The sequence below is a fragment of the Mastigoproctus giganteus genome, chromosome 1, assembly GCF_048544385.1.
Source record: "Mastigoproctus giganteus isolate SK-2022 chromosome 1, ASM4854438v1, whole genome shotgun sequence".
Lineage (NCBI taxonomy): Eukaryota > Metazoa > Arthropoda > Arachnida > Uropygi > Thelyphonidae > Mastigoproctus > Mastigoproctus giganteus.
Genome location: NC_143575.1, coordinates 273,057,114 through 273,070,949, shown reverse-complemented (window position 1 = coordinate 273,070,949; position 13,836 = coordinate 273,057,114). Strand labels below are relative to the sequence as shown.

The 13,836-nt window shown below is 41.0% G+C and overlaps 2 protein-coding genes across 2 annotated transcripts in view; both read left to right on the top strand.

Moving 5' to 3' along the window:
* LOC150092000 (uncharacterized) overlaps positions 1-867 on the top strand; it is a 155,904-nt gene extending 155,037 nt beyond the window's left edge. Inside the window, exon 7 of the mRNA XM_090370771.1 lies at positions 778-867. Coding sequence (XP_090226897.1) covers positions 778-867 — 90 coding nt within the window. The remainder of the gene's footprint in view (positions 1-777) is intronic.
* Positions 868-1,985: 1,118 nt separating this feature from the next.
* LOC150091999 (uncharacterized) lies at positions 1,986-13,349 on the top strand. Its single transcript, XM_090386452.1, has 2 exons — positions 1,986-2,199; positions 13,045-13,349. The coding sequence occupies exons 1-2, from the start codon at positions 2,093-2,095 to the stop codon at positions 13,265-13,267; spliced, it is 330 nt and encodes a 109-aa protein (XP_090242578.1). The 5' UTR covers positions 1,986-2,092; the 3' UTR covers positions 13,268-13,349.
* The last annotated feature ends 487 nt before the right edge of the window (positions 13,350-13,836 follow it).

Here is a 13,836-nt window from a genome sequence, read left to right as displayed (position 1 = left end):
AATGGGTCCAAGCCAAACCATGAAAGGAGCCCCATACCATGACACTGCTTCCACAAAAATTCATTGTTTGGAGGATACATTCAGGAACTGTTCACCCAGGAAAGGCCATCAGACTGGTAGAGTACGAACCTCGACGCGTCTGTCCATAGGACTGTTTTCACACTGCTCTACAATCCAGGATTCGCGCTCCATACACCATGTTAATCGGCATCTAGCATTTATTGAAGTGATCAATTCTGTTGAACTGTTGAGGCAATTCTGTTGAAAGTGTCATCTTGCATGTCCACTTTTGCAATTGTTTATTCGAAGGGCAGTGTGCATATTTATAGCAGGTTCTGTGATGTGTTGCATGCATAGGACCTGTTCCCCCCCATCCATGGAGGGGTATCCGTATATACTGCAGGGCAGTGTATATAAATTTGATTATTTATGTATATTGTGTATAAATCAATATATTTACGATGTCCTCGCGGGTAGCATAGTTGGTAGGATCGCCCTCTTCCCCACACCGGGTGGAAAAGACCCGGGTTCGAGTTTCATCGTCGATGGTGGGAGTAATTTTTATGGGTCTTTTTCATAACGTGGCTGAGTTAGTCGGTCTCAAGCGAGGGTAGAATGGTTTTTCGACAAAAGAACACATGAAATTTATTTTCCCAATCAAAGATTACGATTTATTAGATCGTTAGATGTCTAATAACGGACCAATCATAAACAGTTATTGCATCAACTAATTCTTATCCATCTGTTTTCAGTTTTCTATAATCTATCATTCTGCAGAATGGAAAGATGCTATTAAATGGTTCATCTAAAACGATAGAAAGCCTGTTTGATACCGGCATGCAGAAAAGGATTAAAGAGAGGGATTAGAGTTGGTGTTATACAATCACTAATTTTTGACCCTCCTCACAAACTACCTATAGACAGTAGCTTTCAGAAACAGTATAAGATATACCCAATCCTACACAGACACTTCCTCTTTCTTTATTTCCGTATCTGGCATTTCTTTAGGCCCTCATAATTCAATTCTCCGCGCGATCATCGGGGAAAAAAACTCATCCATCCGGAAACACATTCCCCTACCGTCCCCCCAAGTCCATCCACGTCAAGCCATAGGCAGATGACTGCGGGACCATCAGAGGTATAATAGCGGCAGTTTTTATGGCCTTTATACATCCCACCATCCGTCACCCCCCTCTTTTTTTGTATAACATTTCGCCAAAACGCTTCCCTGACACGCTAACATCGGTTTCCGATGGTGGCAGCAACGGAACAGTACGGAAAGGGAGTGAGGTTATATAACGAAGTCCGGCAGCTATTTTATTGCGACCACAGAAAGGTCCAAGAGAAAGAAGAGCGAGTGTAGTTGTATTTGTTCGTTCGCTGTTTATCGATCTATGCGCCAGGTTGGGTACAACAAGAACTACTAAGCGCAAGCACAACATCCACCCACACGCCGGCACACATACACAACGCGGAATTGAGATGCTTTTGACATTTATTTGTGGCCGGTCTTTTGAAAATAGAAGACGTCCAGCGTTGTCAAAGAGATGCCGCCATCGATCAAAGGTAAACACAGGTTTGTATACAGGCCCGAATATTGAACTGACAGTTTACGGAGCTTGTGATGATCTCCACTCTGTTATCAGGTGCATTTTGCCAAATAAAAAATAAATAAATAAAAAAAAACAACGCATCAATAGTGTTCCCGCGACACGAGATACATTCCTCTGCTGCCATCACACGATTGTCCCATTACCTGTGCGCAAAGAAAGATCAATGACCATATCCCACACGCCATTGATGTGTCTGAAAATAGGCTTAACACATGAATGCTTTGTTCTGATAAATTATGAATCCACACAATTTTCACCTGCCCACATTGGTCATACCACGTGATCTACAAAATCGAAATTCGTTTGGAGTGACTCGCTGAGAAGGTGACCCCTATTTCTTTTCCTCTACAGGTACGCAGGGAGCATATGACTTTCTATGATCCCGTGGTACACCCGGATGGACTCATCACTACCATAGTTGGCCTCAGGTTTCGTGTTCAAGAAGGTTTCTTTCGATCCACAGAAGAACTGCGAGTTAAATGTGTGGCGACCTTGTACAAAGTGATCACTTTAAGCACCATGGAGTCTGTCGCAGGAGCCAGCCATCAGAGTTCGGGATTGCACGCAGCAGATTCTCGAAGACCAGGTAAGTGAATCCTTGGATATCAAACGTTGTGTCCCCCTCTCATTTTTCCTTCAGCGAACGATATATGGTATAAGAGGTGAAATAAAAAAAAGTTCCTCGATTGAATTCTTGAATTTCATACTGTCAATTTAGAAGTATGGAATTACAGTACGAAATCCCCTTTGAAATTACCTGACAAAGAGCGTCTGAAGCTTTTTGGAAGAATTTCCAGTCTCTGGAGTATGCAGAAGATGGAGGACCACAAACATGCTATTCTTGATCTAAATTTGTCCCATATTCAGACTGATGTGAGCAGGATATTCATGTAATAACAAATTCCCAGTTTTCGCAGTATACCTTCCAGTATCCTCTGTAGAACTTGCTGATTGTTTGACTGTTTGGTTGAGTGGAACAAGTTAATCACAAAGGATCTCATCGAAGTTAAAAAAGAGAACTTGCTTATGCCAATCTGAAAGTGTAACATATTTCTGATTAAAAAGCAACATGGACGTGGTCCTTCATTCTTTGCATTATTCAGATTTAATTCCCATGATTTCTTAATTTTTAAACTAAAATTTGCACTGAAACGCTAAAGGTGCCTGATGTTTTGGAGTTTTTAAAATCGTTGGATCAAGTCTTATGTGACCCTTTGCTGCTGCAGCTCTAAGTGGATCAACTTAGGTGAGCCGCAGCACAGAGTGCCAGGGTCGGTGACAACAATTTTTTAATACAATCAGAGAACTACTTGATCACACACAGAAGGTGGAAGTAGTGTACTTTTTATTAATTTTACAGGATCTGATCTAAATGACCTATATAGAGCCCACTTCCTTTTTGAGAAGATTTATGAGGAGGTTAGAATAATATTTCACTTTCACAGTACAGTCATATTGAAGGCAATCTGTTAGTATTATACCATGATGATGCTGTCATCATTGTTTTGGAACCATGCTGAAACTGACAGCATCATCTTTCCAGCACTTGGTTGTACCTTTGCTTTTCTGGGGAGTGGTGATTCTTCAAGTTTCCATTGTTCTGACATTTGTTTAGTTTCGGATCATAGTGATGGATCCAAGTTTCATCCGTGGTGACTACCGCGAAAAAAAAAAAAAACTCCTCTTTGTTTTCCTGGCACATCTACACCATTTCATGTACACATTATTCTCTTCCCTTCTTCTGATAAGGAGTTAGAAGTCTAGGAACTCATCTAGCAGATTACTCATATGTAACTATTGATGGATAATGTTCTCCATAGGCCCTACACTAATTTGGAGCTCTGCAGCGAGTTCTTTAACACTAATACGACGATATTTCAGGATTAATGCCTCAATTTTTGCAACACTCTTCTGTTACAGCAGTTGCTGGGCGTCCTTGCATTTCTTCATCATACACTGAGGTTTTTCCACATCTGAATTGTTTATACTAATGCGCAACAACACATTAACATGGGCAGTCTTCTCCATAAACAGCGACCATTTCTTCGTGGATTGTTTTCAATGTTTTCCCCCTAACAGAAAGAGGAACTGAATCACTGATCTGCATTCACTTTATGTATTGTGACACTTCACTTCATTCACCACCGCAAAGAAAAAAATGAACTGTCAGATAAAACCAAACTTTGTGTGGTTGCTATAGAGATTAAGGTATCAAACAAGAAAATTCATCTTTCTACACAAGTCTTTTTTTAACCCCTACTTCGTCCACATATAGAGTAATGGTAATGATGATAGCAATGGTGCAGGCCTATGTAGCCAAGTGGTCAGAAGCAAGGTGCAGTAGCACACGCTCTTTGATTGGACCGTGACAATTGAATTCGTGATTTATTGTAAACTCCTCTCATCTGGTGGTAGAGCCGGAGTATTAAAAAAAACAGGAACATAATAAGAGAACTGTTTGAATCTTCCCTATACGCTAACTCAGGGAACATACGTAATACAGTCTATAACAGACTTTATCTGAAAACTCCCTCCCTCCCACCCCACCTATACCGGGAAGCAATGATTGATATAAAACAGCCATGTCTGACAACACAAGTTTACCACCAGATTCCATTATGTATCTTCTAATCAAACCTCTGGGACGTTGTCTAACCGAATAAAATAGGTGATTATAGAAAGTATTCTCACTAATGTTTGAGTGGTGGAGTTTGTTTTGCTTTATCGGCTAACGTAGTAAATATGGGTAACCAATGAGCTGCTTCGAGGTGTGGGGAGGGGGGAGGAACAGCCCACTCTTTCCTGGCGGGGACCATTAAGTAGTAAACTGGCAGTTCCATCTTTAATCCGATACGAAAACCAGCAATAAAGATCGTGTTTCCTGAAGAATAAAGCACTCATCGAACACACATATTTATTAAAGAAAGGAAACGGTATCCGGCACGAGACTGCTGTGTTCCTCTTCGTGCAGAGATGCTTACCACAAAAAAAAATCAAGAAAGAAGTAAGAATTCAAGTGGTATTCTGCACTCACGTATGAAACCAAAAGACAGGAAGCCACATGCGGCAATTTTTTAGCTCTTCCGGTCAACAGTGAAACGAGCTGAGGCGCACCGAAGTTGGTTTTAATGATGATTTCCAGGCTAACTTTGCCGCAGTCGGAAGGAAAGGGCATTGGAGTAAGGGGATGACGATCAAGGGAGGGAGCAGCCCATCTCATAATATTTTAACCGCCATTCCGACCGGAGAAGAAAAGTACTCCATTAGATGTCTTTTACCAGCAGCCTCCAGTCACGTCTGAGACATGATAATATTGCAGCAGACACACTCAAAGTGCATTGCCGTTTCCCCCCCTTAGTCGCCAATACACAATAACATACATACAGAAATTGGCTTTCTTACTCTGCCAAATTTCCTTCAAACTTTCCTTTAACTTTATATCCGAATTGCACGACTTGGATCCAGTGCACAATCCACAATCCGATTTGTTCACCATAGTAGAATGATAGGAGTAAGAGTTCACAAGGGTGAGAGATTTACTGTTGAGTTTCTTTTCTGAAAATAATGGAAATTTTTAAAAGAACGGAATATCTGATTAGAAGCCGATTTCAAGATCTTATGATTTATCCAAAGAGAATTTTACCAATCGCTTAAAGATACTATCGAATTCAAAAAGATTGCAGTTAACCTTTGAAAAAAAAATCTTGCATTCATCTCCTACATCGTCTTCGTGGTTCCTTTACACTAAACAGCTGTGGTGACAGATGATTAAGTCGTCGTGGTAACAGCATCTTAATGTTTTCTACACGACGCTGATGACAGAGAGGTGGATACAAAGTCTCGTGCCAGAAGGCTTATTCGAGTAAAATATTATTTATTACTGCCACTAGAGGTAATTCAACGAAAGGTTTATGCCATCGAAGTCGAAGCAATACGGAGACCATAAAATTTATTAACTACGTCCCCTGGCTTTCCCACACACACCCTGAGAAGAGTAAGTGGTCGAGTGGTATTTCCTGTAGGGCGAATAAATCTGTTTCGTTAAATATACTCCGGCATCCTAACTTGATTACAATAGCCTAGCTATGGAAATCCCAGTGGTTCCTTCCCCTTTCCTGAATGGTTGCTATGGAAACAAGCTATCGCTCCTTTATTACAATATGTCACGTTTATCTCTCCTTTTTTTGCGGCCCATCTACAGTGGTGCAACTAACTGGTGACCCCACCGAACAGTCGGGAGCACGTTCGCCCGATAAATTTCGATTATCTGAAATCGTTTAGTATCGTATGCAGCTCACGCTGCTGCTGCATACACAAGCTATAAAAAGTATGAGCACCACCAATGTTTAGTAACCTTGACCTGAATGTCTAAAGGACTTCAGAAGCATTTTTGAAACGCCTTTGCCGAAGACAGAACGTCAAAACAACGTCCACCTGAAGATGAATTTGATAATAACGTCACTCGGGTCAAATGGATACGTACTGTTAAAGAGCCTATGATTGTTGAGGATGACGATCATGGTGGAAGGACATCGAATCGAAGCTTATGGGGATGAATTTACTCCATTCTTTCGAATATTATATAAGTTTCCGGTAAGGAAATTCCATTAAGCTTCTGAATGTCCATTGTTTAGAACTTCAAAGTTGATAAATGGAATCTATAATACAACGGCGATTAAAACTTAAGTTCCAACCACAAAGAATGAAATATCGAAAAATATGTACTTGATTAAATGCTATCAAATATTTTAAGGTAGATTGTCATTTACCCTGACGTAGCCGAGTTGTCAAGTGCAACGCTGCAGTAATGTACAACAGGTTCGAATGGATCTTGGTTCAATCTCGTGTGCCTGTTAAATATGGTTAATGATGGTTAAAACTTCAGATATGAAGTCTTCTGAGCAGTGCAGACAGGTTGCAAGAATAGCTCATGGTGTCTTGACAATGATATACAGACATTTTTCTAGCAATGATAAGGAGGTGATTGTCTCCTTGTATAAGGAGACAATCCTTATACAATCGTTATCAAGACAATCCTTATCAAGGCCTCGTTTTAGGAAGAATGTACAGCTGTTGGAAAGAATTCAAAGAAGGGCAACGAGATTGGTGAGTGGAACCAAGGGTTACTGTTACGAAGAAAGGCTTAAGTTCTGCAAATTGCAGCGTCTGGAGACTAGGCACCTGCGAGTTGAGCTGATTGAGGCGTATAAGGCCTTGAATGGTTTTAGCATGCTCAATGCTGATGGAATTCTTCCTCTTGCTCAGATTACTCACCTGAGGGGGACACAAATTCAAACTGAGGAACGACAATTGTAGGATAGATGTGCGGAAATTTGCCTTTAGTCAGCGGGCGGTTGATAGTTGGAACAAACTTCTATCTGTTGTAGTGGAAGTCAACAACTTAAATAGGTTCAATGCAGAACTAGATAAACATTTGGAGTGAATGGATAGGTGAAATGGAAATGTTTTTTTTTTTTTTTTAGGGCTGAATCTATATATGCTTGCTTTGTTGCATATTATGAATCTACTAACGCTAATGATTATAATCATTGTCAAAATAATTGAAAATTCCTCTGACCTATTGGTATTTTCGAACTATACGCCAGAACATTCTATTATAGGACTCGAATCTATTGAGCTTGAAAAGAAGTATGGTTCGTTTTCAAGAACCAAGTCTCTACAAAAGAGAGATTACAGTCCTGCATAATTCTTAATAGAAGTATGATCTCCCCACTGATAGCTTGCAAGACTACTGATGAAGCATTGATAATAAGGAGAAGATTTTGGCACATGGCGGATTTTGGAAGGCGGTTGAAGGGGAACTTTCTCGCTAAATTACTCAAAACTGTTCAATCATATTTAGGTCCGAAATCTGACTGATCACTCCATCCGAAGAATATTTTGTCTTTGAAGGAATTCGTCGACCAGCTGAACCTAATTTTGTTCATGAAAATTAATTCAGCGCCTATGACTCCTTCTGAAAAGCCTATACCTTTAACCTAAAAGCAATTAAGCACCTATAATCAATTAAGCCTATGCCTAAAGGCAATCCAGTCCATTCCTATACATATATGCCTTAACTCGTTCCTCCTCTAACCACTTGGGTCCATCTTCAACGGAATTATGACCACAAGATTCTTTCCTAAAGCCTGGAACAGCTACCTTGTCAAACCACAACAAAAATTTCGAAATATTACACACATTCGGCCGATATCTAACCCCTGAACCCTCCTAAAAATCCTGGAAAAAATTATGCCGCCAGTCTTAATGAACCACGTCCTTGGAGATAAGCCTTCACAAGCACACTACACCATCCGAAACCGGTCCACAGTGACGAATCTCCTTCCAACCACATGTACTATATTGTCTGCTTTTAAACGGCACGAGGAACTTACTATCACGTACCTGGATATTGAAGCTGCCTTTGATGCCATCAACCTGTCGGCACTCATCTGCTTACCTGAAGCCCATTATCTAATCCAAAGTAATATCTTCTGGTTCATAGCATCACTCAGCCATGACAGGGTATTACAGGTGAATACTCATGGATAATAGCACAAGATGGCGATCTCTGCTGGTGTTGCACAAGGAGTCCTATCTGACTTGTTATTTACAGCCATCATCGTAACTCTTGTTCGTAAAACCTAGAAAATCATTACGAATGCAGACAATATAAAAATTCTAATGCCTATTGCTCCCAACAATGACCTTGAGGCCACAGCATATATTAATAACAATCAACATTGATTGAGAGTCCATACCACAGACAGTATGGACTCTCAATCAATCCACAAAAAACAGAACTATTGGTCTTTTCCCCTCAAACAAACGTCAACAATAATAGCTCCAAAACTTGATGGAATTGTAATATGAGCCACTCCAACGCACGTAGATTTAGGAATAGTATTTCACCCAAAACTTTTGTTTTATGCTCATGTAGACAAGCTTACGTCCATGGACGTAAGCTTGTCTACAAGGATCCTCAAATAATTGGGAAATACATTAGAACAGTAATTTATACTACACTTCTCTATGCCGCTGAAGTGTGGACATCAGCAGCCACTACAATGAAGAAGTCAATCCTTGCTGCAGAATTCTGGCTCCTTAAATGGGCTAACTGGAAAGCTTGTCTCCCACCATAGGACAGAACTACAACCTTAGCTACTTCAATGGGGATGCAAAGACTACCTGATATTTTTTAAATACAGCAGCTGGTAGCCAGAGTTAAAATGGTCACAGACCAGATCTCAACACCATCCATTTGGAATTCTTGTTACTGACGAATACCCAAGCCAGAACTTCGGTCAACCCCGATGCTCTGCTCGAAGCATCGAAGACTTCATAGATGAGATCGCTTCCTCCCAAATCAAATTCTACGGAAGTACAGCACCTCGATGCTGACTGAATAAGCTTTGCTCATTAAAATGTATAGGAAAAAGTCTTAATAGCTCGCTCGAATCCCAGAAGTCAATAAGAGCAAGACTTGCATCACGTGAGGAATTGTCATAGCTGTTGTTGTTATTGTGGGGGGTTTCATGGCGCATAAGCTACTTTGGCTATACAGTAATGCGCTAAACTGTCATAGATTTTTACCTTTATATCGTGTGTACTTAATTAATTATTTAATTCTGATGTGAGCCTCTGGCCTTTAGCCGAGACGGACAATTGCAACCCTATCTACATTGTATTTATCTAATTGCAATAAAGATTCTCTCTCTCTCTCTCTCTCTCTCTATATATATATATATATATACACTAAGTGATCACTGAATTATGACCTACCTAATACTTCGTAGGTCCTCCTTTCGCCCTCAGTACCGCAGCTATCCGACGTGGCATTGATTCAACAAGATGTCGGAAGCGTTCGGGAGGTATGGCCAACCAAGCTGTGTGTAATGCGGCTAGCAGTGCAGGTATGGAGGTGACTGGTGTATCCAGATGCCTTACATGCCTTTCCATAGTGTCCCACAAGTTCTCTATGAGATTTCGGAGGCCAGTTGATATGCTGAAAGTCAGAACTCAAACCATTGTTCCTAAAACCATTCCTGCACATTAAGTGCCCGATGGCTTGGCGCATTGTCATCTTAGAAGACACCATCGCCATTCAGTAAAAAGTGTAACATAGCCGGGTGAACACAGTTAGCAAGCAGTTGACGAAAGCGGAGACCAGTGACACGTTGTTCCACATGCACCAGGGATCCAAGTTGCTGCCAGTGAAACATGCCCCACACCATACAACCGCCTCCACCGTTTTGCACATTTGATACCATGCATGATGGATGAAGAGCCTCATGTTGTTGACGCCAAATCCGTACACGACCATCCACGCTGTGGAGTAAATAACCTGACTCATCCAACCAGCACACCTTCTTCCAGTCTTCTGACGTCCAACTTGCATGATCTTTGCACCAGGTGAGTCTTTTGAGCCGATGAACCTTGGTTAGGAGAGGATGCCGTAGGGGTCGTCTGCTGGTATAGCCCATACGTGCGAGCGTGCAACGCATGGTCATGCCAGATATTGTTCTGGGTTGGTCCATATTGTATTGGGTAGTCAACTCTTCAACATTGCTGCGCCTGTTCGCCTGTACAAGTCGTCGGACCTCTAACTCAAACTCACCTCTAACATCAAACTTTCGCTGACCTTTTCAGTTTTGCCGTCGGATCGTTGTATAACCATTTTGACGCCAGTCCTGGTACACTTTAACAACGGCTCTCGAACACCCTACCAGTTCAGTCGTTTGGGAAATCGAGGCACCAGCTCGTCAGGATCCCACACTGAGATCCCACAACCTGTCCTTTATCAAAGTCCGATAAATCCTTCCTTTTACCCATTATGCTCGGAATTTTACTATCTACTGAACCACTGACACTTTATCTATGCTACATAGGTCGACAAACTGGGCACTCTCCTACCTCATGTGGTCAACGGGTCGCATTCGGTTTTCATAGGGGTGGTCATAATTCAGTGGTCACTCAGTGCATATAATGAATTAAGCCTATGGCTATAAACAATCAAGCCTGTTTCCTATAACCTATAAGCTGCCCTCATGGGTAGCACAGTTCGTAGAATTGCCGTCCTTCCCACAGGTGGAAAAGACTCGAATTCGAATCGCGTGAATGACACGAAGAATTTTTACAGGTCTTTTTGACAACGTGGCTGAGTTAGTCGATCTCAAAAGAGGGCATCGTCGTTTTTTCTCCCAGAAACTCCAGTTTTCGTCCAGCAAACAGCAAATCAACCACTGAACACATGCAATTTACAGACACAATATACGAGGGACGATCATTTAATTCGCGGGCTGGTGCTCTTATCTTAATTATCATCATCTGAATCTTCTGTCGATTTCTCCTTCTCGAAATACTCTCCCTTGAACTTTAAAGACTTTCGCCACCATCTTACCCACGCATTAAATGCTTCTTGCAAGCCATTTTTCGATAGATTGCAAAGTGCTTCCGTTGTGGCGCTGTGAGCATCGTTGTGTCAGACGCGAAACGCTTGCCTTTCAGAGCTTTCTAGAGATGTGGAAACAGGAAGAAATCACATGGGGCTAAGTCCGATGAATAAGGGGTATGTGGTAGAAACTCGGCACCTATAGCAGTGATCACTCGCTGCACAATATAAGCCGTATGGGGCCTAGCATTGCCTTCAAGGAGAAACCACTTCACACCGGAACATGGCCATCCTACCAAGACACTCATTATCATACGCTTCATTCATCTCTTTGACTGTTTCCGATGCATTTAAGCCCCTAATCACAAATCGCTGTTCAATCTGTATGTCCGACATGATACTTACTTCGAAACGATCATCAGTGACACGTGTCTGGCTAAAATAAAACTCTTCACGCAACACTAGCTCGACAAGTACTCGCCAGCGTACACAGAGTCTGCTCAGTAGCGATCAGAGAGAGCGCCTCTAGCGGCAATTATGGAAGGTTTGCGCGGTAAACATAAAATCTTGCACGAGTCCGCGAATTAAATGATCACCCCCTCGTATATACTGCGCAATACGACTTAAGATGGTGATGCGCCTAAAACCCTACAACGACTGAAACCTATAAGCAATCAAGGTGTCTTCTTCGAAGGGGTGGGGACATTATACAAGCAAAAGAACGCTCGACGTCCTACAGGATCAATCAAAGTTCAATATAAATTAGAAGATCGAATCTTAATTTATCTGTAATGAGATCATCGGATCCTTGGTTGTAGCTCTAGAGATAGTTGTCTATACCATATCAGATGGATTTCTTGGTAGGGAAGAAGGGAGTATCCTATACAACGCACCGTGTTGTATGGGATCCCCTTCCTGAAGTCTTCCTAATACAGTTTGCCTCGAAACATCGTTCCTGTTTCCACAAACCTCAAAAGAGAGCAGGATGCTTTCTGACACGAAGCTATCGGAATACTCCAGGCCTGCTTGAGACATTCTCGTAAACTATAACATAGAAACTTTGGTCAGACGAGTCGAGGCTTGGATTAATTGCCCTCGTGGGTAGTTAGTAGGATCGCCGTCCTCCCCACACCGGGTGGAAAAGACCTGAGTTCGAGTCCCATCGATGACGGGAAAAATTTTATGGGCTTTTTCACAACGTGACCGAGTTAATAGGTCTCTGGTTAGAATGGTTTCTTCTCCCGAAAACTCTGGTTTTTCATCCAGCAAACCGAAATAGCCCTCAGAACATACAATTTACAGACATTATACACGGAGCAATATGGCCGATGCTCCTAAAACCCTATTACAACAACAACTATTAATTAATCGGTTTAGTTGATAAGTGAAAATTAATGAAACTTAAATAATATGAATTCCTTGGTTTTGAAACAAAATCATGAGGAAATTTGTTGAAAGAACATCTCTAAGGTCGAGCATATGACACATGAAATCGTGCTACACCAGCTGAAATCTATGAAACTTGTTACTGCCATCCCTTAAAATATTTATTCTAGAGAGAGGTTTTTCTCCAGAATCTCTGTTTTCGATTGTCCTCTCATCGCCAACCACAATCGAATTTATGATGCTAAACAACATCAGCACATCAATTTTAATGTAAAAAATTTACGTTTAAGTTTAAAAAATAAAAATACATGGCTGTACCTAAACTTTTTAGACAGCAGTGTAGTATAGTGTGTTTAGTGTCAAACGGAACCAGGGATTATACTGTTCGGTTCGCTCTAAAATCTCTAGTGCAGTCCAACACAGAAATGACAATATGATCGAAATGGAAAAATTCTGCGCCTGCATGATCGAGTTACCAGCATCTCCAATCAATATAAACTAGTATTACAAATTGTTAACAGACATCATAACTTTACAATTTTCCCAGTTCTCCTATTTCCCGTGTAAAGTTCTTAAATTTCTCCCTTAAGAAAAGATATTAAACAGTTTGGAATTCATTTATTGGAATTTAAAACCACTTTTCTTTCTTTCCAGGTGGACCATACAACAGAGGAAGAATCGTGAGCAATCCCTGCCGTCAGTTGCTCACAGGAACGTTAATGATGCTGGTGTTTCTCTGAGTAATTGCTCAAAGAACGAGTGGAGGACAGGATTGGTTATCTTCCACACAGGGCTTGCAAGAATCGTGTTCTTTGTGATGACAAAAGGATCAGAATTCCAGGGTTTCCCTTTTTTACAAGTGACTGTAAAATATTAAGGCAGATGAGAGCTATTTTTGATCGTAGAAATTATCTACAAGAAGTGGCACATTTGCTTGATTTCTCTTAAAGACCCTCCCCCCCCCCCACACACTTTACAAGTTGATCCATCTGCACAGCTATGAATGGCTAAATTGGACGACAATTTAGACCTCTGTTTCTAGAAACGAATACAGTGAGTTTGTACATATTATGTACTGGACTTTAAGAAATCAAAGCCCCAAAGATGCTTTTTCTCTCGAACTAGAAGCTTCATTAAGTTAAGGATCTATGGGGGATAAGAAAAAGAGCAGAAAATTGAACTGGATTTTATTTTATACGCCAAGTTTTATTAGGAAAATATTGTTTATGTAAACAGAAATTTATAGGAATGTTCAAAAGTGCACAAAATTAAAAGTGAAACAAAAGAGTGTGTTCCAAGGATGCTATTAATGCAATAATTAAGTAGTTGGTGTTCCTAGTTGTCTGCAGAAAATACTATTATATTATTGTCATTCTGTTTAACATTTTGGATGAAGATGGGCCATATTTTTAACAAACTGCTATGCATATACAGTACTTAATACGA